The sequence below is a fragment of the Scleropages formosus genome, chromosome 21 (genome assembly GCF_900964775.1).
Source record: "Scleropages formosus chromosome 21, fSclFor1.1, whole genome shotgun sequence".
In the NCBI taxonomy this organism is placed as follows: Eukaryota; Metazoa; Chordata; class Actinopteri; order Osteoglossiformes; family Osteoglossidae; genus Scleropages; species Scleropages formosus.
Window position 1 is genome coordinate 11,518,334 of NC_041826.1, and position 26,766 is coordinate 11,545,099.

A 26,766-nucleotide genomic window follows, 5' to 3' on the forward strand; every position below is an offset into this window, starting at 1 on the left:
GCTTAATTTAACCGATCACCCGCAATGCATTGCAATCCCCCCTTAAATTATGGAAAATATAACATGATATATAAATGTACAGCATAATACTATGACAATGAATGATTCTGTCCGGTCATTCCAATGGCAATGAATCAATCAATCATGATGTTGTCCGATCAGCCGACGCGGCGAACGAACGCGAGCAGCAGCGTGCACTGTAGGCAGCAATAACAATAACAATGAATGATGATGAGCGTGGTGATGATGACGCCGACGAGCGAGCGTGGTGCCGCCGCCCCGTTATCCTCGTGGCCCCCAGGTAGGACACCCACCTGATTCTCAGGTTCTCCATGAACTCGTCCATAGAGACGTCGTCCAGAAGGACAAAGTCCGCCTTGCCGAACTCCAGACTTTCATGTTCCGCCATGGCCTCACTTTAGAGAGCAGTCAGAAACGCGGTAAAAAAAAAAAAAAAAAAGACTCCGAAATAAAAAGTGAGAGTTTTAAAGTTGGACAGTGACGGCGAGGTGCACGCGGCGGTTACTGGACATCTCTGACTCAGGCTGAGGCGATCCGATGGAGGATGGAGAAACAACAGATTATAATAAATTATCGGCCACTTCTCAACGGTCCCTTCCTTCGAATAGTTCACTCACTGACCCGAACTAAAGCATGAACAGAGTTCCAATATAATGAACTTCACCCTTTTCACTCGAGAAGTATGATTATACAGTTCCTGCAAAAAGTTATAGCCGTATTGCGTCCGTCTCGCTCGCTCCCTCACCGCGCGCTCGAACGGCGGAACCGCGCGACCAGTTCGCGCCCCACCTCACCTGGGAGACGGGCGCTGGAGAGGCGGGGCCTTCTTACTACCCAATACCCTTGAATAGCGGCGCCTCACAAAAAAAAAATGCACGTTAAAAGTGGACGTGTCGAATTCAGAAATTATTAAAGAACCACGTGAACACTCCCCAATGAAGTCCTCACATATTTAAATAGCGTGTTGTTTAAAATATACATTTAGACATTATGTATATTGATGAAAGCAATGTGCAGTATAATTCTCTGCCTTCTACATTTAAAAACTCCCAACTGTTATGCTAATACTAGCATCGTCCGGCATAAAAGAAGATGAAATGTTTTTCAGATAAATTTTATGCAGATCCCTGTTTATGGTGGTTTTACCAATTTTTCCCAGATGCCATCTTGTGGACTTAAATAAAATAGCAAGCTGTACACCTGTAGCGTGGGGAAGGCCACCTGTGCCCCGTCCGTGTTATTAATAAAGAAAAAACGAGTCTTTGCTCATCACAATCGCTTTATTGGGCGAAGACCTTTTTGTGGGGTGACCAAACATCGTTTCCGTCCTAGTCAAAGAAAAGAAGGAGAGTCCCCTCTTATTTTTTTTTTTTACACTTAAAACATTTTAGACACCAGACAGCTATTTGTGGTCCAGAAGGTTCCTGTGACAGTCAATTCCGCATCAAAAGCGAAAACAGTTCACAAGCTGGAGCACCTGGAGTCAACAAAACATGTGATTTGACATACAGGACTTTGCTGACTATCAACAACAGGCTCATAATAACCCTCTCCCAGAAAACGGTTTCTAAATGTCTGTTGCATATAGTCAGAAATTTGTGCATTTTTCTGCATGATAAGATGTCAGTGCAATTAGCACATAACTATTGCCCCTACGTGTCCCCTCTTTGCCTCTCTCCATTGGCTTCCTGTAGTTACCTGTATCAAGTTCAACACTCTGGTTATGACCTACAAGACCATCAATGGATCTGCTACTCAATACATACAGGAGCCGATTGCTCTCTGCTGTGCCCCACCAACTCTGTCCACTTGGTCCCACGAACAAGGGTCTAAAATCAATAGTCTGTAAATTATCAGTCTGTGCACCAATGTGGTGAAATGAGCTCTCTGTACCCCTCAGAGCTGCTGAATCCCTTTCAAAATTCAACAAGGGTCTCAAGCCCATCTCTTTCAGACCCACTTCTTTCCTGATCTCCTAACCGCTCCACAAACCTGCACCACACAATCTGTCATGATCACATGTATATTTCCCATCAGTTCTATGCCCAGCTTCTTTCTATTTTTTCATCTTTGGCCCCACCTGGGGGATAGGCTGCCAACAGGAGCTCTTCAGGCATCCCAGTCCGGAGGCAGTCTCTCGAGTTGTCCCATCTCCTTCATGTCTGCCTCTATGTCATGGCAGTAGCTGTTTTTTGGTCAACCTTGATTTCTCTTCCCTTGTGGGTTCCAGGTGAGGGCTTGCCATGTGATGTTGAAAGCAGGTTTTTGAAGGGTGTTGCCAATCCATCTCCAGCATCGTTGGAGTATTTTGTCCTCCACTGGCTGCTGTTTTGTTCGCTGCCAAAGTTCTTTGTTGCTAATGGTCTTGGGCCAGCACATCCAGAGAATCCTTCTGAGGCAAGTGTTGATTAATGTCTGGATTCTCCTCATGATTGTGGCAGTGGTTCTCCAGGTCTCAGCTTTATAAAGTAGGACAGGCTTCACAATCATGTTGGAGATCCTGATCTTGGTCAGTTCTGGTCAGTTGATCTCCAGACATTATTCAATTGGAGGAAGGCTAGTCTTTCCTTGTCGATCCATACTCCAATGTCTGTGTTTGCTCCACCTTTCATATCCATGATGCTGCCAAGGTATGTTAAGTTCTCCAGTTCTTTGGGCACTTTGCCTTCTAGCATGATGGGGCTTCTGTTGACAGCAGCATTGATCTTTAGGATTTTGTTCTTCCTCTTGTGGATGTTGAGGCCCAAGTGTGCTGATTTTTCCATAATTATGGATGTCTTCTCCTGCATCAATTGTTGGATGTGGGAGAGAAGGGCCAGATAATCTGCAAAGTCCAAATCATCCAGCTGTGTCCAAGGTGTCCACTGGATTCCATTTTGCTTTTGGGCTATAGATGTCTTCATGACCCAGTTGATAGGCAGCAAGAACAGCAAAGGCAACAGCAAACATCCTTATCTGACTCCTGTCTGCACTTGGTAGGCATCTGTGAGTTGATGCCCATGGAGCACTCTGCAAGTCAGGCCTTTGTAGGAGTTCCTGATGTTCTCTGGCACTCCATCATGTCTCAGTAGTTTCCAGAGGGTCTGCCTGAAGCCGCTTGTCCCAAGCAGGGTTGCAGCAAGCTGGAGCCGAAATCTGGCAACACAGGGCGCAAGGTTGTGGGGGGGGGGGGGGGGGCACAGCTAGGATGGGATGCTAGTCCATCACAAGGCACCCCAAGCAGGACTTGAACCCCAGACCCACTAGAGAAGAGGACCTGGCTAAAACTGCTGAGCCACCGCACCCCCTTGTAGTCAATAAAGTTGATGAAAAGAGGCGAGCTCCACTCAGGTGACTGTTCCACAATGGTGTGTAGTGTTACAGTCTGGATGGTGCAAGAGCTGTCTTTACGAAAACCTGCCTGCACTTTCCGGAGCTTTGGGTCAATGGCATCTTTCATCCTATTGAGGAGAACCCGGTTGAATATCTTTCCTGGGACAGACAGCAGTGTTATCCCTCTGTAATTAGAACAGGAACTGAGGTCACCTTCCTTTGGCAGCTTAATGAGATAGCCCTCCTTCCATTCTGATGGAACTTGTTCTTATTCCCAAATCTTCCTGAAGAGGGGATAGAGCATCTTGACACTGGTCTCAACATCAGCTTTCAGAGCCTCTGCCGGGATGTTGTCTTTGTCTATTGTTGTTGCTCTTTTGTTTACTCTGAGTTGTACATTGCTTTGGAGAAAAGCTAAATGCTAAATAAATACATATATAAATGTAAATGTAACAATTCTTTTCACATCATAGCAAAACCAGCAGTTCCAGCAGTCTTAGTACCAGGAGAACCTTGAGAAAACAAAAAATGGTGGGCTAGCAACAGCAGATACATTGAAAGATCTTTCTTTAAAAATCATTATTAGCTTGAGTATACTGCTATCATAAATGAATCTGGATAGTTAAGCCTCTCAGCATAAATTAAACTGTTTCAGTATTCCTTATTACCTACACCCCCCCCCCCCCCCCATCACCACCACACACACACACACACACACACACACACACACACACACACACACACACATACACACACAGAAATAAAATACTCTTCAATTTTTGGTTGCAGAAATAAAGTACTGTTCAGCATGGAGGTAGCAGCATCATGGTATGGGGCTGCTTTTCTGGTCACATTGGTGAGTTGATGATCATTACTAAGTGATCTCAGCAATTATAGCTGTCACAGTGTATGTCAGAGACATACTATTACATCATGGCTATGGCTAGTTGGACAGTATTTCATTCTTCAGTAAGATACTGGCCCAAACACACATCTCAGAGTTCTGCAAGAAATGCCTGACAAAGAAGAACTTGAAGAACAAGTCATATTAATACCCCAGACATAAAATGTGAAATACCAAAGAAAAAATATGAGTTTCTGCCAAGTACACTCAAAATTTTAACTGGTATTGTGTACACATTTGAAAATACAATGCATTTAAAAATGAAATATAACTAAAGCCTTATCATGTAGCACTGAGACATGACAAATGTGGATTTGAATGGTTATTTTCAGATATACAGCATAGGACATTTGTTTAAAAACAAATGCTCTGCCTCCAGAGCTATGTTCATATCTTTGTCACTGTATTCATTTCTGAAGCTGCATAAACAAATAATTACACAAATTTTGGTGGCAAAAGGTGGTGTGATGTACTGTGGACTGAACTCCTGATAATGTAATTGCACTAAACTGCATACATTCTAAAGAAGAAGCCTTTAACTGGAACAGCTGCCTCTGGACACAAAGGTTGCAGGTTTGAACCTCACCTCCAGCTCTAGTACCCTTGAGCAATTTAGTTACCCTGAATTGTTCCAGTGAAACTACCCAACTGTATAAATGGGTAAATAATTGTAGGTAGATTAACGCTGTAAGCCATTTTGGAAAAAAAGTGTCAGCTAAATGAATAAATGTGAAATCAAATGTCATGAAATATGTATTCATGCCTTCACAAGGTGCCAGTAATGCTCCAAAGCAATCTTGGTTTTGCTGAGAGACATGGGTGGTGGAGAACTCCAGTGCAGAGTTTATCTGCAGATATAAAGTACAGTAGGTGGTGGATGCAGATCCTGTGTTGTGGAGATGTGAAGACTTGAAAACAAAGAGAGGCAGATATTTGGGAGAATCCCTGAAGGGGTGCTGCACACTATCAGGAACTCCAGAGAAGAACAACTCGATGAGACAGGTTCTGTAACATAAGCGAAATGAGAACATATAACCCAGCTCGCGACTTTCCCTCTTTCTTTCAAGACATGTTATTGAACGATGGAAGTATCGAAAGATTGAGAGCAGGCCTGTTGGATGCTGCTGGGCAGCTCTGAGCGAGGGCTTCTGGTGCTCAGGTGAACTATTGTTCCCAGGGGTTGTGACACGCGGTCCGCTTGACTTGAGAGCTGTAGTGTTTTTGGCAGCACTTTCATGTTGCGAACTTACCATTCATATGAGAGGCGGCTGGAGCTCAGTTTGCTCTATAAATAATAGCCGGTGTTGAAGCTAGGTGGCGCTCTGTGCCCGGTGCGCTACAAAGAGCCTTTAACAAACTGCAGCTCTCGACTCTTTGCTGCGACACTAACTCTGTCCCAGTGACTCAGTGAATGTCTTCTGAAAACAGTGATGTTTACACACTCGCCACAAGCGCTGGGGGACTTTACCCTCCTCCTTGTGTGTTATGTGTGTGACCTTTTCTCTTTTTTTTCCCACATACCACACACACACACACACACATTTTCAGAACCGCTCGTCCCATACGGGGTCACGGGGAACCGGAGCCTACCCGGCAACACAGGGCGTAAGGCTGGAGAGAGGGAGGGGACACACCCAGGACGGGACGCCAGTCCGTCGCAAGGCACCCCCAGCGGGACTTGAACCCCAGACCCACCGGAGAGCAGGACTGCGGTCCAACCCACTGCGCCACCGCGCCCCTCCTCCCACATACCACTACTGTTAATAACAACCATAACTGTTGCACGTCACTGTACTTTTAACCCCTGTCTTATTCCAGGTGTTCTGGGGCGGGGGGGGGGGGGGGGCTCTGCAAAATGAACTGAACTGAGATGAGCCTCTAAGTCAAACCGCTGAAACTCTGTCCACATTAAAAAGGGTCTGAAAACTCACTTCTTCCAGACTCAATTCTCCCATGATCTCTTAAATTTATGTAAGGTGTAAATGTTCATGCACCATAACTTTAATATCATGCCTGGATAAACCTTTACATAATTACTCCTGTAATCTATGTAAATGTTTATATGTATCTCTGAAAATATATATATTTAATAATTAATAGGAAGGCGATCAGAAATCGTCGATATCATGAAAGTTTAATGCAGCTACTTGTGTGATGAATATTGGTTCATATGGTGAAAGAAACAAACTGTACTTAAGAATCACACATCTGCAACTATGTCTCTCCATCTCCTAATATAATGTACACATTGTATTTTCTATGAGATGTACGTCACTTTGGCGAAAAGTGTCTGCTAAATGAATAAATGCAAATGAACATTTCTGAAATTTCCTAAAAGTGGTCACTGCATTTTGTCAAAACTCGGTCTGTTACATGGGCAGAGCTTCTGAGGCTTACTGAAAGTGTGCAGGTGACACTGCAGTACACCCTTTGTAGCCGGGTTATCACATGTTCCAATCCTTCTCTTCCAGAAGGCAATACAGGGGCAGTAAGTACCCAGACCACCTTTTGAGATTACCTTCCTAATCCATATCCACAGTTGAATGTACAATAAGATTCTGCTGGGGACAGTGGCGTCGGACTGGCTGCTCGGCGAGTGTCTCCACTGTCTCTTGTTAGCGCTGGTGACGCTGAGAATGTTTTCAAAGACAACAAGCTTATTTGCTTCTTTCTCCAGTGAAGAGTCCCTCTGATAAGTAGAGGGTTAGGGTTAGGGTCAGTAAGGACTAAAAACGGGTGAGCAGTCCCCTCCAACCAAGTGTCTCCACTCCTCCAATGCCAGTTTGATTGCTAACAGTTCCCTGTTACCAATGTCGTAATTTTGTTCGGCAGGCGACAATTTACGGGAGAAGTACGCGTACGGGTAGAGCTTGGCTGGGGTTCCCTGCCTCTGTGGAAACTGCCCTGACCCCCACAGTTGAGGCATCTACCTCGACCACAAAAGGTAGAGACGGATCAGGATGCTTAAGAATCAGTGCAGTTGTAAACTGCTGCTTGAGATCCTGGAAAGCCTCATAGGCCTCGTTTGACCAGGAGAGCTGGGACTGCTTGCTGTTGAGTAGAGAGGTGAGGGGTTCCGCGAGGCTACTGAATCCACGAATGAACAGGAGGTAAAAGTTTGCAAACCCAAAAAGCGTTGTAGGGCCTTCACAGTGGTTGGACGGGGCCAATCCAGCACAGCCTGGACCTTAGCCGGATCCATTGCCACCCCATCAGGACCAAGGATGAAACCCAAGAAAGAGACCCGCTCCTGCTGAAACAAACATTTTTTCCCCCTTGACGAAGAGGCCATTATCTAGGTGGCGACCGAGCACTCGCCTTAAGTGGGTTACGTGCTCGGCCATCGAAGGCAGGAACACCAGGATATCGTCTAAATACACATTTATTCATCATATCACCCAGCACGTGATTAATGAAAGCCTGGAACACAGAGGGGGCGTTGGCTAACTCGAACGGCATAACCGTAGCGACCTAGGGTGGTGCTGAATGCAGTTTTCCACTAATCCTCCTCTCTTATCCGAATGAGGTTATACACACTGCAGAGGTCCAATTTGGTAAAGACCCATGTGCCATGTAACTGTTAGAGCGCAGCCGTGATCAAAGGCAGGGGATGCGAGTGTTTAATAGTGAACTCATTGAGACCTCTGTAATCAATGCAGGGGCAGAGGCCACCATCCTTTTTTCCCAAAAAGAAAAACTCGGCGGAGGCTGGTGAGGTGGATGGCCTAATAATACCTAGGGATAGGGCCTCGGTCACGTATTCCTCCATGGCCTTCTGTTCGGGTAGGGACAGCAGGTAAACTTGGCCCCTTGGAGGGCTGGCTCTGGGCAGGAGGTCGATGGCACAGTCCCATGGGCGGTGCGGAGGTAGGGCAGATGCACGCAATTTACTAAAGACCTCAGCGAGGTCTGCATATTTCTCTGGCACCGTCAGAGGCTCCACTGAGTCAGGCCTTTCAATCTAGGTGGCTCTACAGGGCAAGATAAGGCAAGAGGAGGCGCATTGCTCTCTCCACGATATCAGTTTCCCAAAACTCCATGAGAATACCAGATCGTGCATGGCCAGCCAGGTGTAGCCCAAAATCATGCGGGAGTCAGGGGATCTAATAAGAAAAAAGAAGATGGTCTCCCTATGACATACCCCTGTCTGGAGGCAGATCTCCACCGTTTGGGCATCCGCCACTTTCTCCCGTAACGTGACTGCACAGCGGTGCGTGGGAATGCCGTCTGCCTCTACAAAAGTGGCATCCACGAAACTGCTAGCTGCTCCTGAATCTACAAATGCATGTGTCACCAACCGGCGCGACTCCCTACCCCATGTTAGGACTATGGGAACAGTGAGCTGAGGGACTGCCTGGAGGGGGTAACTCACCTTGGATTGTCTAGGTCAGGGTCCTCCTGTGACAGGCCTCTCCGGGCAGGCTGTTAAGTAATGTCCGGCTTTTCCATAGTAAAGGCAAAGGCCCTCTCGGAAGCGTCGCTGCCTTTCCATGGAAGTTAGATGTCCTCATCCGACCCGCAGGGGTGCTGGGACCTCTCTGGTGGCCAGCAGAGGCTGTAGCGAACGCTCGCGGAACAGATTTTCCAGGGCGATCACCCACTATATGTATTGATCAAACCATTGGTCTTTGGCGGCCGGAGGATACACCGGTGGACCTCTGGTGGCGATCTGGAGTATGGCAGGGAGGTTCGCATCTTTTCGGGCTTTGGTTTTGCTTCTGGGTGTAACGTACACTTGAGCGCATCCAGGACATTTTGCAGCCGTTCGAATGCTGCTGGGTCCATGAGTTTGGCGGAATCTTCTGTCACACGGAACCAAGGAAGCCGGAATGACTGGACCCAGGTGCAGGATCGTTTGTCTGGACTCAATGGATCAGGCGAGTTCTCGTTGTCAGGGACAGGCGAAGGGTCGGTCGATCAGCGATCAGAGTTAGAGCGAGGATCCATGGACATGGTCAGGGGACGAAGCGAACGGTTGATAACCGGAGAACAAAGACAGGAAACAAGGGTTGTAGGAGAACAGGACATCGCGAAGGAAGGCGTCTGTCTCAAATGAAATTCCGCAAGCATATGGGAGATGAGGAGGACCTTTTAAAGGAGAGTGGTCAGTCAAGTGCTAGACTCTCTGTGTCAAGTTCTTGACTGATGTCAGGTGTAGGCGTGGACGTGACACAGCCGGGTTTCCTTTTCAGTAGGAATGGGGATTCGAACCCAAGACCAATGACTGTGAAGTGAGAGCTCCAACCGCTGCACTGTCTTCTATATATGGGACAGGTGTTATAAGTGAGTTATGACTTGGCTTAAACAGGTAAAAGTAAAGTTATTGCAATTTATATTTGGGAGTGAATAAAAATGACTTTTCATTAATACATTTCACTTCATATGAAATATTCTTTTTTTCCATGTGAATTTCAGATGACACTTTCATCCAGATGACAGAAGTGCCCTTGGAAATTTGAATAACCATCAGACTGGTCACGTACCCGATCACCGCGGCAACTGAGGAACATACCGGCGATATTTCCATTTAATAACGCTGAAGTAATGCTCACAGTAAACAACTCTGAGTGGAGCAGAGGATCATTTCGGCTTATTTTGTGCTGCCAGCGCTATTTCCAGATCCACGTGGACCAGATATTCTCACTTCCCCCCCGAGCGGAGCCAAGCCCTCAAGGCGGCTGTTTACCATGGACTGCGGTGACCTTTCCCTTACTTGGGTGGGGGCCCGGCAGCGCAAACCAAAACTGGAGCATGCAGCTCGAACCTTCCTCTCCACATGGATCGGGTCTGCAGATTTCTCCCTTCTCCTTGGCAAAGTAAATCGGGGGGTTCAGATTTTTGGTCCTCGGTCACAGGAAGACCACAGTAACCGCAGGCTGTCACATTTGCTGTGTGTGTGGTGTTGATGTGCTCACAGCTGCGGCAACAGCCAGCGAACACTGACTTGTGCTCATCAGCTCTGAGATAAAGCAGATGCTGCTGAGATTTTGGAGAAGGTCAAAACAGACAGACAGAACAGTGCATTGTTTATGGAGCGATTGTGAAGATCTATCACATCTGGGTGGTACACATCTCTATGTGTTTGTGTGGGTTTCCTCCTGCAACTGCCCTCACAGTGTGTGTCACACTCCAGTAGTAGACAGAGTGCACCCAACCTTACACTCAAGGGCTATGTTATGTGCAAGGGATGGGCAGACACAAATTCAGTTTCTCTGCCCCTCATTCAGGTATCTACATACACATTTAGCTGATGCTTTCTTCCCAAAGCAGCTTACAATTATTTCCCCATTTATACAGCTGGGTAATTTTACAGGAGAATTTTAGGGTCCGCAGGTAGCAGCTCTAACCACTACGGTACCTATTGTCCCTCTGCATGTCTCATCAGCATTTCAGTCATATGAAGCCCAGGGTTGAGCTTTTACGTTTTTCTAATGAAGTGATTATTTGTAATGTATGACGACATGTAAATAACGCTGATTTTACTCAAAGACAATTAGGCTGTTGTGTATCTGTGTATCATGTGCCAAATTTAGACCAGACGTGCCTTTGTTCAAACTACGGTTCCTCACCAAGTGCCAGTTCGCAGTTCAAGCTACAGACAGCTGTCCAGATCAGGGCCGCTTCTAGAATGTTCTATCGGGGCTGGTTCTCGGCAATTTGCTGGGGCTGCCTACTAAAACGGAAAAAATAAATCTGCTGCTGAGATCTGCTGCTTTGTATATAATGTAAACGTCTTAACACCCTGTTTCATTATGTTTTACTTTATGTGAGACTATCAGAGTGGTGCAGTTGACGGCAGCTAAGCACAAATAGGTGACTTTGGTCATCATAATGTAATGTGTAATTTAAAGCCGTTTCCACCACGGCTGCGTGTTGCAGTGACGGGCAACCCGCCCCGGCCGAGTGTCACCTTCCCAAGGTAAAGAGGGGCATCATCACAGGGGTTTCGCCACCTCCAGCTTGGATGCGCTTTCGCATGAGTTGATCACAAGAAAAGATATCAAATTCCAGGCGGCTGACATGGAAAAAGTGTGTGTGTGATGCTTAGCGGTGCTTGTGGAGTGCCAGTGGCACAGGCTGCTCGGTTAGGGGTGTTCTTTTCTTATTACGGTATCATAGGAGTATTAATAGGCGAGCGCAGTTCGTGAATGAATCGGCGTCACAGGTGGACCAGCAAGAACCTGTTAAAGTACTGAGCTTTATTCATACTCATATTAATATTCTAACTGCCATATGAAATTTGTACCCAAACTAAAAAGCAGTAAAACTTGACGTTTGCTGCTTTGTACCATTTACCAATTAACTGTTATTATACTGTTATAGTTGTTACTAAATACAATATTAAACTATTTTATGTCTAAATTTTATTTATTATCATTTTAACTACTATAATTTATTTTATTATCTTTATCATTGTTTTTCCCTGTAATTTCAGCCATATCTAAGGTTCAGTGGTCCACTATTTTGTTGCTTAGTCAGTGTATGTCTGTACTATGCCCACAACAGTAAAATTTTAATTCATAGACTTTTATCTTAAGCAACATGAGTTACATTATGTCAGCAATATGGCAGTATTTTTTTCAAGAGTGATCACTGTTCACTCCGGTACTAAGGACATCATTGTGCCACCGATTTACTATTTAGCTGGAAATATTATTTCTAATTCCTGAAGCCAAGAAACATACCTTCATTCAGCATGATATCAGATTCTCATCAAGCCAGCTTTATTTCAACATTCTCACATTGTTATACCATTATTCAAAATTAAAATATTTCTGTACAAAAAAAATGCATACAGTTAGGAAGTACAGAGGCATGCATGCCATTTGAACTTATTTTCAGTTAGAAAGAAAAAAACAAAAAAAATTGGTAAAGTAAGAAGGAATTTGTGAAGTTCACAGAAAACAAGGTGTGAGCATGAAGTGGACCCACAAAGAGCGGCGGCGCTAGATAAGGCACGCGGGCATCAGCATCTGTGAATGACACGACAGCACCGGGTACAAAAAATTCATATGCTGTGCTTTTGTACTGACTAAGTACAACAAGAGGTTGTTTCTATAAGCAATAAAACAAAAATAAAACAAAACTTAAAAAAAAAAAAAATAAAAATTTCTTTGCAGTGCAGCAAATGCTTTGCTGGAATCATGGCATCCTGGGGTTAGTTAAAGCTTCCACTGAGATTTTCGAAAAGCAAAGCATGTCAGAGCTGAGGTTATCTTCTCATTACCTTCCAGGTAATTTATGTCCTATGTCATTATTGATCACATTGATTAATTGCACTGATTTGAAATACACACCTGCGGTACGCCCGTACACACTGAGGTCCATACCAACGCCCTAAGGCAAGAAGAGCCCAGGTGACGGATTGCACGGTTACACATTAGGAAACGTTAAACAAACATGAGAAATGCGCCGTGTGCACGGCTGCTCGCCAAATCCTGAGGATCCGTGTGCGGGAACGCCGAGATCTCCCACGGTACCACAGAGCGGGTGGTTCATCCATGCAGTGTCACCAAAACAATGCTCAAATACTTCTTTGGTTGCACTTCCAAGTGAAGGTGTGCCCTGCGAATGGGCGTCGACGACGACGCCATGTTCCATCTTGAGTGCCTTACGCAAGGATCCGGAAACCAAACTCTGCCTTCCGACGTGCAGAGGTGCTCCGCGGGTTTCTACCGAACACCTCACTTTCGCGGCATCCTTTGGGACATTGGGGATGGGTGTTAGAGGCACTCGGTCTCAGTGGACAAATCGCACCAGCGTTAAGAACGGGAACGATCTCATTATCGCATACTCCAAATCTTTCCTTATGGGGTCCCGCTCTGCTAACGTTTCGGTCCTTTTCTCGTTCTCTTCTCAGGTCCTACAACACCTACAGCACCTACAGCACCCGCATCTCCTCGCAGTGCTCCTGGTCAACGTGCACAGGCCTTTTTCACCTTCTTCTCACAGCTACGGACTCACGGGCCAACCTTCTTAACTGTGAACTGATGAAAATTTTTAGTGGGACAGTCATGATACAATAGATAGAGTATCACATACTTGGATTTACAGTACAACTGTGCTCTGCCGAAGGCCAACTGAAAGGAGCGTCACAGTCCACCCAAGAGGTTTCTCAGAGGGTAGTCTCAGCAGTCCTCTTCTCCTGAACACTCTTTGACTTAAGTTCTGCCAGAAGGGGGGCGCCACCCCGTCACCCTCGTCACCCCCCTTTCAAAGAAAGCAGCACAAGGTGGAGGTCCTTGGCGCGTCCGGTCACACGCGGCCCTCACTTGGCCTCCGGTACACAGCCAGGTCGAGGGGCTCCTTGCTGGGCACACACCAGTCGTCCGCCTCCTGGCTCATCTTGTAGTGCCGCAGGGCCGTCTTGTTGTACACGGGCAGCTTCTCCACGGAGTCCGTCGACAGAGCCTGTGGGAGACCGCAACCATGCTCGGCGCTCTGGCGCAACGGAGTGCGTTATCAGTGTATGGGCGTGCTTTCAAGGTGCTGCTGGCATTCGATACAACCCAACGCAGCAGTGTAATCTTACCTTACTTTTATTTGTTCAACTGACACTTTTCTCCGAACCGAAATACTCTGCTATTACACCCATGTAAACAGCAGGGTCATTTTTACTCTATCAGTTCAGAGTAAGCCCCTCGATCAAGGCTACTGCACCAGTGTGTGGGATTGGAACCTGGGTTCTTCTGAGGACATGGGGACAGTTGTAACCACTGCGTCCCCTGCCACCCACCTACCTTCAAGTGGATGATGGCATCGGTGCCAAGGCCCTCCATGGAGTACAGCTGCAAGTCTCCCTGGAAATAGCGAGCGTAGAGGCGGGAGATGGGCAATCCGTAACCAAAGCCAGCCTGGGGCAAGAAGACATACCTGTTACACACCTGAACCAAATCCCGTGGGAACTGCAGTCCATCTGTGCGTGACGGGACCACAGGTGACTGCATACTGGAACGACTGGACAGTCCGGTGGACCACAAAATTATTTTTAAAACATATTTTCCCGATTTTCAAAAAAAAAAAAAAAAAAGGGAAAAAAAGTGGTTGATGTAAATGGACAAAATGAAACAAACTGTTAAAAAAAGAATCATAATTTAAACATGTTAAGCGATTTTCTAGCATAAAGTTCTCAGTACATAAGAAAACTTTTTGCAAATGCAGAATTTGATGGAATGGCTGTATTGTCTGGACCAGCACCTCCTCATTAATCATCAATCATTTCTCCACAGCGGTGAGATGACTGGACCTTCCTGCCCCCATTGCTCTGGTCAGGTGCTTCTTTCTTACATCTGTATTCCAACTAAAATACACATCTTCAGAAAAACATGTTGGAGGACTATCATCGCGTCCCTAATGCGTACTGTAGCGGACATTATTCCGCTATACGCGGGTCTCTCGGTTACACCGGGGTTGCGAGACTCACCAGAGGTGCTCGCTGATGGTGGCCAATGTGGGGGGCGGGAGCAGTGGAGTACATGTAGCTGAAGAGCCGTTCTGTCTTCCTGAAGGGTACGCCGCCGCCCCTGTCGCTCATCTGCACGAGGACGAAAGGGCGGTTAATAGGTCCTGTATGGTCCTCCCGACTAACTGCCCTGTCATTAGCTGGTCCTCGCTGCCTCACTTTTTATGTAACCGTGGCAACCAAACAACAGAACACCACCTGCTTTCTCCCAGGTCACCAGGTGTACAGCCAGACTTCTGACAGTTACGTAAGAGAAGAGTGACTCTGAACAGAGGCGCAATTAAAGCACTGCTGAGTTAATAGGATCAAAATATAGCGGTTACTGTTTAACAAACCTTGTTAATCCTACGTGGGATTAGCGGCTGAGGTTTAACCAAGTATCAGGCGACCCGTGTTGTGTAACACCTTCACACAGTGACTAATAAAAGCAGCAGCTTGTTTAATGGAACTGTCAAGTAAAACAATGAAAAGGTCTTGTACTGCGATCCAATTTATACAGTAAAAATCCTTAATATGTTTTAATAGGTTTTGGTTTTGCAATTTCTTTAGTCTTGCTGCCCGAGATGCGTGATACGGGGAACCAAACTTAATGTCCCAACTGGTGATGCTATTTTTAACATATGAGTGTTTTACGAGGGGGGTGCGGTGGCGCAGCAGGTTTGGCCAGATCCTGCTCTCTGGTGGGTTTGGGGTTCGAGTCCTGCTTGGGATGCCCTGCGGTGGACTGCTGTCTCGTCCTGGGTGTGTCCCCTCCCCCCTCCAGCCCTGTGCCCCGTGTTGCCGGGCTAGGGTTGGGCTCTGGGTCACCGCGCCCCCACTTGGGACAAGAGGTTGCATACATTGTGTGTGTGTGTGTGTGTGTGTGTGTGTGTGTGTGTGTGTGTGTGTCTATAGTTTAAGAGTAAGAACCCATTGATCTGTTTTCTTTAAAGCATTCTGCTGTATATCAGAACTTTGAACAGGTCTCACCTTGATCGACAGGTCCTCTCCACCAAGGGCCACCATGACCTGAATAGGTGGAAGACTGCTGCAGCTGGACTCATGGTACTCAATGGTTGCCCTCATGGCGTTCTACAAACGAGGCACATTCAGACTGTAGTTAATACTTTGTGTTACTGTCAATAAAAGAAATCACAAGACAACTTTGTCGCTACGTCTTTTATGCTGGCGAGCCCCTTACCTTGAAAAGCTCAAAAAGCATGTGGTACAGATGGGAAGGTACGTACACGATGTGAATCGGCTGCTTCTTATTGTTCGCTGGGCGAGGAAGCAAAGACATCCGTTTTATTACACAGATTATGCGTATATTACGATACACGGATTTCTTTCACCGAAAATAAGAACACGGGAATCAAAGCGTAGCAGGAACACGAGGAAAAATAACTAACAGTGTCAAGCAACATTTTTAAACTCACCACCCAGTTCCCTCAACTCCAGGTTGGGCGAAGCAAGGTAATACTGGTCACAGAGCATCCTGGCACTTTCGTACGCATCTGAAATGGAACAAAAGGACATGGACTTCACTCACCATTATATATTATTATATATATTCATTTAGTTGACACTTTCTTCTAAAGCAACTTACAGCATTATGTTACGCACAATTATTTAGTCATTCATACAGCTGGGTAATTTTACTAGAGCAATTTAGAGTAAGTACCTTGCTCAAGGGTACTACAACCAGAGGTGGGAATCAAACCTGCAACCTTTGGGCCACTACACCAGCAGCGTCCTCAAACCATGCTAAATTTACCCGCTGCGGCCAATGTGAAGCCGTCTCACCTCTTACAACTTCCGCCACATTACAGTTGGGGTCAATGCACCCGATGGTGTTTGGGTGAGCTGGGTTTGTTGTTCCGTCAAAGATAAGAGCTGCAGGAACAAGCAAATAAAGGTCAACGACCGTGAGGCGGCTGAGAGTTAGCAGACGCCAACAAGAAATGGAGCTCATGTGTGAAGTCACACCCCGAAAAAGGTTGAAGAGAGACGTAAAATTATTCATTACTGCCTATAAAAAAGCATTCATCCCCCGACCTTTTGATATTTTACTGATTTACAGCACTGAATCACAAAAGATTTAATTAGGCCTTTTCACACCGATCAAGAACACTTAATGTCAAAGCGAAAACACGTTCCTGCAAACCGTTTCATTTCACGTACGAAAAATGTAATAACAGAGCGCATAAGTGTTTAGAGCTTCGGCTGCGGTTACAGCCTGTTTGGATCGGCCTGTCATGCTCTTGCATACCTTCTCGCACAGTCTCGACATTTCAGCACAAAGGACAGGTGAGCATCATTTTGAGCACATTCAGCTTTTGCGCATCAGCTCATCTCGAGCGGCGCCAAGCGCCTCGGCCAGCTCTGTCGAGCGGATCGACGAGATCACGCCTCGCATTTAGTTCGCTCACTAAAGAGCCAAACCGCTGCTCGGCGTGTGGAACGGCAGTAAGTGACACAGCGAAGCGAGGGATCCACGTCTGCGGGGCTAGTCACGTACTGTGCTGGTTGATCAACATGCGGATCGAGATGCGGCTCATGTAGAACCTGTCCAGGAAGTACTGGATGTTCTGGTTGGTGACAGGGTCCTCGCAAAAGGCCTCCTTGTACTCTATCACACCTTGTGCCATGGTGGGGACCACGTCATTGTGTCTGTTCCTGATGGTCACCAGTTTATCCACAAAACTGCGAGAGAATGAGAGGGTTTCAGACACGGTTCATGGGAAAGAACTCTGATGAGCTCATCGTTCCATGCCTGACTGCTGACTTACTCTCCTAAGACACTCTGGTCATCCGGACTCTTGTCCAGGAACTCAAGGATCTCCATTAAGCTTTGGACATACCTGCGCAGTCACAAGAAACTCTGGTGAGGCCACAAATGGAGCGAACGTTCAACATTAATGCAAAACAGTGGCAAAACTGTAACGGTTCTGTCAAACGGAGCTGCAGCGGAGAACGCGGCGATGCAGGGAGAAACAAGCGCGTGTGAGAAGTTTCCGGTCACGGATGCCCTTCTCAGCGGAGTGCGTTAATTAAACGGCGCGCTGCGGATCATTTGCTCCACGTAGCCTTTTAAAGCGAGTGGAGCAGAACAGCAAAATGCGGTTAAACAATCATTTCAATCTGGGAATTATTATCCAGACCAAGTGTTTTGCTGTTTTCGCAGCTGAAGAGCATTTTGCACCACCACACCTAACACTGCTCCAACACACCGTCTTCAGCAAGGAAACAAATTTACTCGTGTTCATTCTGCCCCAGAAAAGCAGGAGTTTGAGCAGAACTTTAACTATGTAAGTGAAGAGAAGCCTGGGACTCGAACCCCTCGTAGAGCCAACGGCGGAGCACTGCTATAATGTCATGCTGCATAGAACACCTGAAGGCTTTTAAACTAAGTGAAATTCTTCTTGAAATATCAATATTTATGTCTTTTGTGTCCTTCATACTTTTTATATATGAAAGCACTTCAGCTTCCACCACCGTACTTACATACTTACACAGAAACGCAAACGGGGCTGTAAAAAGCCACAGTGAGACTAGTGTCGGCTCTGCTCAGAGGTACAAGAAGACGAGGAGCCGACGGTTGAGGAGCTGCGGTGACATCACCGAGGCCCCGGCTCCTATTTCGACCGCTGAGCTCCAAGTCCGAGCCAAAGGGACCGTTTACGGTCGTACTCCATGTCAAACTATGCACTTCCTATCTGAACGTTTTTATGCGTACAAAGAACATTCTCAGATATGAGGGGTCGTATCTGTTTTTCTCCGAGCCAAGAGGAACCACTCCACTTGCAGCCTGTCTCGAAAACAAAGTCACATGACCTGGGGGTGGGCGGGGAGGTGGGGAGGTGGGCTGGATCTGGGACGGATCTGGGACAAAGTTCAGCCTAGCCACATTACTGTAACCCGAGTGCGCGTGCCAACGAGGACAAAGGGCAAGTTTAAATAAAACAGTGGGAAACACCCTCAAACACAGCGATGCCTTCCAAATACGTCTTGCAGAAAAATAATAATAGAGTGTTAAAACGCAACCCTAATGCATCAAAAAGATGATAACGTAATATCGAGAAAAGCGGACGGCTCCTACAAGCGGTTATGTAAGAGGCGTCCTAAATCTACCACCGAACGAGTGTTTTTTCGATGACATGATGACGCCGAGCCAACGTTAACTGAAGCTTTGTCGTTACCAGCTCTGCACCAGCTGCACCGACGGCGTGGACAGCAAATGGTCAGGCAGCAAATTTATCTCCTTCATGATGTTGGAGAGCCGCACGGGAAGCTCCTGTCTGAGGAAAACAAAGGAGGTCTTCTCGCACGCGTTCGTCGAACCTGCCGAAAGAAGAAAGGCACAGTTTTGTCTCGTAATGTCCCACGTGGAATTCGGAACCAAGCAGGTAAAAGCACTGTCTAATAAATGGAACCTCAAACTAAAATTTGTACACTATTTGCTGTAACTGATACTTCATACTTGCCCTGTTACTTTTTTATTGTTCCGTTGTGCCAAATGTGCCCGAATGAGCATCACACTGACAAATTCCTTTATGCGCAAGTGCATTTTGCCAATAAATTACCTTTCAGTTGTTTACACCAACAGAAATCAGACCTTTGATGAAATATTGCAGGTCTTAGGACAACATCAGAAACATGCAAACTTAAACAAGGGAACTAAAAATGGAACCAAAAAAAAAAAAAAACAAAACACACACAAGATCTCACATTCTGTGTCTCGCTTGAAAGTTGTTCGACATCTCAGGTGGTTCTTGTCTAATCTTCCAACAAATACACTCGGGTGTCTAAGTGATCAGTTACAAATCACTAGGCAGCTGAGCTGCTACACACTCACTTCCCTCACCTTAACACACGTAAAGATGACTGAACTGAACAGGGCAGTTTAGTCAAGGTAAGCAAGTTATGAAGTCCAATATATTCCATGTATATTCAGCCACATAGGGGTTTTATATATGGGGACAGCTTAGTGGTTAGAGCCACTGCTCTTGGATCTAAAGGTTGTAGGTTTGATCCCCACCTCCAGCTGGAGTACCCTTGAGCAAGGTACTTATCCTAAAATTGCTTCAGTAAAATTACCCAGCTGTATAAATGTGAAAATAATTAGAACCTTAACACTGTAAGTCGCTTTGGAGAAAAGCATCAACTACATGAATAAATCAACATTTTTCTGGAAACTGCACGCACAATTCACCATGATTCCCTATCACTGCTATGCTGTGGTGGTGTTTAGAATAAGTCTAAGGGCTACGGCACATCATTATTAAAGTTATAAGGTAAATATTTAAAAACGTAAGTTACAAGGTAAATTTTTTGGCCACATGTATGTATTAACCCTTTTGCAACAATATACCTCATTTTTGCTATAATGTAACTCTTTTTCGCCACAGTGTGTGTAACTATGCAACAATGTAACTCTTTTTGGCTACAATGTAACTCCTGCAGCCTTTGATGACGCAACACTCAACGAAATTACAGGCCGATCTGCAGAGACAGCTGAGCTACAGCATCGCTGCGGAGACACAAGCGACGAACGATTTTATGATTTTATCTCCGCTATTTCATCCCAGAAGAACAACGGTACCGGTTCCAGTGGGAAGAAACTCGAGGAGAATCAATGAATGTGGGAGAACGACGTCCTCAACACGAAGCAATTGAATTCCTGCATGCCATGGGCATGTCGGCGATCACGATGTCGCTGAAGCTGAATCGTGAATGAAATGAATGAATGAATGAATGAATATAAAGAACAAGCCCGCGGTCGATGAACTGATGCTAATCAAACAAAGTCGCCGCAGTACTCATAATACAGTACTCGTACTCACCAAAATCAAGGAACTGCTTCATGGAGAGGGGAGAAGGCGAAAATTTGGAAAAATGGTCAATATGCTTCGGCACATTGGCCAAGGCGGCGTTTTTCATGAGGAACCTCACGAACTTCATCGTGCAGGTGGGGTAAACAACAACAGGCGGCAACGGGCGATTCCGCGCAGCTCCGCGCGCCCGATTTCCTCCGTCAGCTGTGCGCGAACGAGCCTGTTGTTGCTCCGCTCCGCTCCGTGGGCTGGAACGTAGGCCCCGCCCACCTCTCCCGTGCAGCCAATGGGGGGGACACAATGGTTACATTAGCAGCCAATGGGGTTAATGGTGGGCGGTCCGCAGTCACGCGGCCGAAAATGTCGCTGTCAATCAATCTATGGCGTAACCTTAGGGAATGTTTACGCAGACTGTACTGTACTCGACTGTACGGTGTGTGTTCGTGTTACACTGGGCAGTGATTCGGGGAAGGGGGCAAACAGGACAGGACAACCCCCCCCTCGTCGGAGTTAAGTGACTCCTCTCCTCCTGCCGTCATGGAAAATCGGGTGCACAGAGCGGGTGACCCGGCGGCTGGCTGGACAGACAGTGACCCCACGGGAGACATTCTTTACATTTGTAAAATGTAAAAATTGAGGTGCAGATTTCACACTTGACTCTCACTTTAGCTGTGTGTGGATAGAAAGCGCACGCACACCCACACACACACACACACATTGACTGAAGCTGATTGTCCCAAGTCGGGTGACAGTCAACCAGAGTCTAACCCGGCAACACAGGACAGAGGGCTGGAGGGGACACACCCAGGATGGGATGCCAGTCTGTTGTGAGGCACCCCAGGCAGGACTCAAACCCCGGACCTGCCAGAGAGCAGGACCTGGCCAAGCCTGCTGTGCCACCACACCACGGTGCCACTGCCCCCTCATGGGGATAGAAAGCATAGCTCGTAAAAAGTTCTCTTGTCAGACATGGAAGGCCCGTCAAAGCACTTGAGTATGATTCCATGTGTGCTATACCAGGGCGCGATGTGGGGGTGCCGTGGTGTGGTGGCACAGCGGCACAGTGGGTTTGACCAGGTCCTGCTCTTCGGTGGGTCTCGGGTTCAAGTCCTGCTGGGGTGCCTTGTGAGGGACTGGTGTCCCGTCCTGGGTGTGTCCCCTCCCCTTCTAGCCTTGTGCCCTGTGTTGTTGGGTTAGGCTCTGGCTCCCTGCAACCCCATATGGGACAAGTGGTTTCAGGCAGTGTGTTATAGCAGGAACACACACCAAACTCACCTGTGTAAACATGAAGGAATGTTTCATGGGTGTTTTACTGTCATTATGCCTGTGTCCAAGATGATTACGTTGGTCAACTTTACAATGATTTACTCGTTTACATAGCAGGGTGTTTGTAATGTGTCAGCATTGTATTTGACCTTTGAGTGGCAGCACAGCCCCCCCAACCAACTTCACAGAGGGACAGGAGTTAAACGAGTGGCACCAGGAGTACGTAGTGTACACAGGGATAATGTGTAGGTGAAGAGCAGTCACAAAGAGCAGTAAAAATGTTTTCTTAAACTTACATTCAAATGTGACGAATAAAAAAAAAATCGAAAACAACCTTTCACTTTCTCCCAAAAAAAAAAAATCAAAGACCATGACTACCTACAATAATGTGTTTTGCTGGGAGGTGGGGTGGGACGAGGGCTAGTGAGTAGACGTGCTGCTTTAAGGCTTGAAAGGCGCAGGTTTGGATCCTTGAGCAAGGTACTTACCCTGAGTAGATACAGTAAGAACTACTCTGCCTTTTGGCATTGAAGAATTTTATGTTTTCTTCAGGTTTTCATGTTTAAGGAAGAGCTTCACCACGGGTTTTCGCTGGATATTTTCAAAAGGACTCCAGCCCTAAAGCACTGACACTGGGAAGGACGTCTGCTGTCACAGTGCACAGGGACACGGAGAATGAGACATGTCACCATATTAATGCTTCGGTGTAGTTTTGTGCTTATTTTAGTGGTAATTACGGTCCAGCAAGGGGTGGGGCGGCACAGTGAGTAGCGCTGCTGTCTTACAGTGTCGGGGTGGTGCGAGAGCATGTGGGTTTGCTTCCCCCCTCAGTCTGTATGGAGTTTGCATGTTCTCCCCATGTCTGCATGGGTTTCCTCTGGGTGCTCTGGTTTCCTCCCACAGTCCAAAGACATGCTGTTCAGGTTCCCCATAGTGTGTGAGGGACAGAAAGTGTGTGTGTTCCACTGATGTATGGATGAGTGACCCAGTGTAAGTAGTGTATCTAGCAGTGTAAGTTACCTTGATGAATAAGGTGTGTGGGCTCATAACACTACATAGAGTTTGTTGGAAGTCACTTTGGAGAAAAGTGTCTGCTGAATTAAATAAATGTTAAGTGTACCCATGCTGTATTGTTAGACAAGCGCCACCGTGTGGTGACTGCGGGAATCGCCGTCATTATTTTTTCGATTTTATTTTGAAGTACTGTATATAACCTAAAAACGGCAGATTTAAGCTTCATTGAAATTATCCCTGAGTGGTTAAATTTAATGCGTACATTAAAGATGAAGCTAAACAAAGAAAAAATGTCCCTTTATCCACTATATTGTTACACTAAAGCAATGAAACTGTATAAAGTTGTCCTGTAGCTCTTTTTGCATTCTTCTCTAAATTCACTTCTAACACTCTTATTATCTGCATTTCACTTGCTGATGTTTGTGTTCCAGTTGCTTTCTCGGGTATTCAGAGCTTCCCAGACGTACCAATATGTACCTCATCCCACTGTATTCAATGCATTCCTTTTCAGTTCCTGTCCATCCCTTCTCCACATCTTACCGCCTAGTACCTGCTGTTTTGTTTTCACCGGTGTCCAGGTTGAGAAAACATGTATAAGGAGACAACGTGAATATCGTCGCATGTATGATTTTCACAGATTGATCCGTTTTTATGGTGAACACTAATATGACATAATTCGATGGGCTCATATTTGATTAACAAATACTCTCTTTTTCTTTATTCCCTTTCTTTCTACTTTGATTTTTTTATGCAATTTTTTTCCTCCGCTGAGTCGTTGTTCTGCCTGCATTATCACTTTAATGAGGTATAGTCTGCTACTGTAACTACTTTATTTTTTCTGTTCTTACGACCCCTGTGCCTGTTCTTATGAACCCTGAGCTTTTCCGCCTTCTGTTCCGACACAAACTAGTATCACCCGGGGGACGTCCTTATAATGTTCGCCCGTGTCCTTTCTCAAAAGTCAGTGACTCCTTTCAAAGTCCTTTCTCACATATTGATAGACACAACCAGTAGGAGAACTGCAGCAGAAACATATATGAAGCGGTTTGCAGAAAAGCACCTGCTAAATGAATCAATGTACATGTGAAGGGTTTGCGTGGGTAGGAATCTCTCCCAGTGAAGTTCAACATATGTAAAGCAAGACGGCATCTGTGGTTGAGAAGCAGCGTGAAGACATAGCTGCCCTTGGAGTTTTACACAATGCTTTGTTTTTCAGCCTCTTGCGCGTATTGTTGCCAGCTGTCTGTCCGTCCGCCCGCTTGCGTAAATGTGCGGTACGAGAAGACGATGTGTTAGTTACCGGGGAGCCGGACCTGCTGTTCCATCCGCAAAATAAGGTCTGCACATGCGTTGAGGGTAAAAACAGTTATGCTGTTAGTGTGGCGAAAGCACGACTTACCACACAAGGGTTTTGGTGGGAACAATGAGAGTTTTCCTGTGGTGTGATTTTGTAGCACAGCCCTTCCTCCCTTTCTCTGCCCCCCCCTCCCCTCCCCTTCTCCCCAACCCTCTCCTGTCTTCAGCAATGCAAGTGCTTTGTGTGCTGCTCTCCGGAATTGTCTCTTATCTGTCATTAGCAGGCGCCTTGGAGACCCCAGTGGATCCAAAGCCTTGAAAGAGCGCTGGACAGTTTTTTTGAGGGGGGAGGGAGGGCATCTCTCTCTACATGGATGATGGAGGCGAGGAGAACATCTGACAGCCTCAAGACACGAGCGGGCCTCGGACCATTCCCTATGGAAGCACCGGTATGGGCATGTGTCCACTGGGCCCCCGCTGCCCCTCACAGTACTTCATAGGGTCTCACTGCAGCTCTTCACCAAGTGTAACTGTGTACCACTGATCAAGTAAAACTGCGATAAATCATCCTCAGCACATGGTAATAAACAGAAGTTAAATGGCCAGTTGGTTCCACGGTCACCTCGGTGGAGCTCACTTTACTGCGGTAACTGGTAACAAGCCCTGTGGTTTATGTTCGGACAAGTGCAAAGCTTACTGATCCAGGTCAAAAGTGGTTCCTTGTCCAGTTTCTGCTTCAGGATGAGCTTGAGATCTCAGAACACGACTGTAACTGTAACTGCCTCATCATATGAGCGCTGACAGCAGACTGAGGACATTTTGAATGAGACTGGATGATGCCTGTAGACAAAACATCTTTGACTCCTAAGCGGTTCCCTTTGCTCTGCTTTCCGAGGCTCTGAGCAGGAGAGTTTTCTAGAACCGTGACACACGAGGACAAATGCATCACTAGAGGACAGCATAGTGCCACATAAATGTGACAGGTTCCTCCTCTGAGGCCCTCGTGCTCAGTTCTAGCAGATCTGTTTGTTTGGTTTTCGTACCACCTCACTGGTATCACTTCATTGGTGAACTTACCTGTTCATGTTACTCAAATTAATGCTACCGTGATAACACACACACACACACACACACACACACACACACACACACACACACGGACTGTAACTGCTTGTCCCAAGCAGGGTCGCAGCGAATCGGAGCCTAGCCTGGCAACACAGGGTGCAAGGCTGGAGGGGGAGGGGACACCCCCAGGATGGGACGCCAGTCTGCCACAAGGCACCCCAAGCAGGGCTCGAACCCCCCGACCTACCAGAGAGCAGGACCCGGCCAAACCTACTGCTCCACCGTGCCCCCCTCTACCGTGATAACAAACTCTTTTATTAATGTCCCTGTAATGTATTCCGTTAGAATATGTAAAATACGTAAATGATCTAAGATAGACGTGATTACAAAGTTGGAGGTATTGATTGTGTGTTCATGGCGGAATAAAGAAGCCGCGCCAGCCCAGCCGCATGTCGAACGGCTCATTAAACCACGAACAAAACGACAAACATTACATGGTGTCAGAAGTGGGATAATCTCTGTAGATTGGCTGTGGATTACAGCTCTCACCTTCTCATCATCTGGTTTGAGTCCATCAGCTGTGAGTACATGACCTATGTACTTGATGTGTGAGGTTCTAATTTGGCATTTCTTTCTATTCGATTTAAGATTGTACTCTCTTGTTCTTCGCAGGAGTTTTCTTAGTCTGCGATCATGTTCTCGTACGGTTTCTCCCCATTCCAATAGATCATCTACAACGTTAATCACACCATCCAGATCTTCAATCCTCTGTGCTACGGCTTTTTGAAATACCTCCGATGCCGATGATAGTCCAAAGGGTAGGTACCTATAGGTGTGTTGAATGTACACAGCTTGGAGCGCTCATCCTTTGCATGGACTTAAGGAGTTTTATTGTTTTCTACATGAAAAACAAGGCAGCAATATAAATTTAGACAGAGAAATGGAAGTTTTACCGACAGCGGCAATAACACTGAGCAACTCCCACGTCCGGTCTCAACTTTTCTCCGTCAGTTCAGTTTTATACTTTTTTACCGCACCTCATCTTCATTGCGGGGGGTCAATAATCCAGGGGTGTGAATAATCTGTGTCTTTTGCTAGTGAAAATTATATTCTATTATATTCACATCCAAAAGGGGGTTATTTTCTTAAAACTCTTGTTACTGGTGTTATAAATGAGAGGTGTGTTCCTGTCTGCGCATTTACACTGTATGGAGCGAATCACCATGCTTTCCTGGTGTGATGACGGGTTTAAGAAGCAAAATCCAGATACAATACTGTTAATTAAATCTGTCCGTCCATCAGTATCACGGTATTATGTCGAGTATTATTTCGAAGGACAATAAAGACTGTTTGTGTGGGGGTGTTTTTAAATAATAACCAAATTCAGTGAGATCTTCTCTACGTCTGTGATTCAGCGCAAGTTAGTCAGCCTGGCTTTGGGTGTCAGAGGAAAAATCTGTCAAAATGCGTGAATCACAAACGGCCTTTCGAAGCTTTCGCACTCATTTTGTATCGCACCGAGCTCTTGAAACAATTCTCCTTTTCATGGTTTCACGGAATACTTTTTCACGAATTTGCATTTCTGCAGCAGACCACGGCCGCTCGACTGCGTT

General features: G+C 46.3%; 2 protein-coding genes across 2 annotated transcripts in view; both read right to left on the bottom strand.

The window, feature by feature from the left end:
- The window catches only part of myo1d (myosin 1D), a 65,927-nt gene extending 65,128 nt beyond the window's left edge, over positions 1–799 (bottom strand). Inside the window, exon 1 of the mRNA XM_018726287.2 lies at positions 315–799. Within this exon, the coding sequence (XP_018581803.1) occupies positions 315–409 (95 nt within the window). The 5' untranslated portion in view covers positions 410–799. The remainder of the gene's footprint in view (positions 1–314) is intronic.
- Positions 800–11,960: 11,161 nt separating this feature from the next.
- Positions 11,961–20,746, bottom strand: pdk2a (pyruvate dehydrogenase kinase 2a). The gene is made up of 11 exons (XM_018726378.2): positions 20,522–20,746; positions 18,878–19,019; positions 17,468–17,539; positions 17,197–17,381; positions 16,482–16,571; positions 16,115–16,192; positions 15,880–15,956; positions 15,669–15,770; positions 14,661–14,771; positions 13,978–14,091; positions 11,961–13,648 (listed from the first exon to the last, which is right to left on the bottom strand). Exons 1-11 carry the CDS (start codon positions 20,637–20,639, stop codon positions 13,493–13,495), a joined length of 1,245 nt encoding a protein of 414 aa, XP_018581894.1. The 5' UTR covers positions 20,640–20,746; the 3' UTR covers positions 11,961–13,492.
- Positions 20,747–26,766: the final 6,020 nt, after the last annotated feature.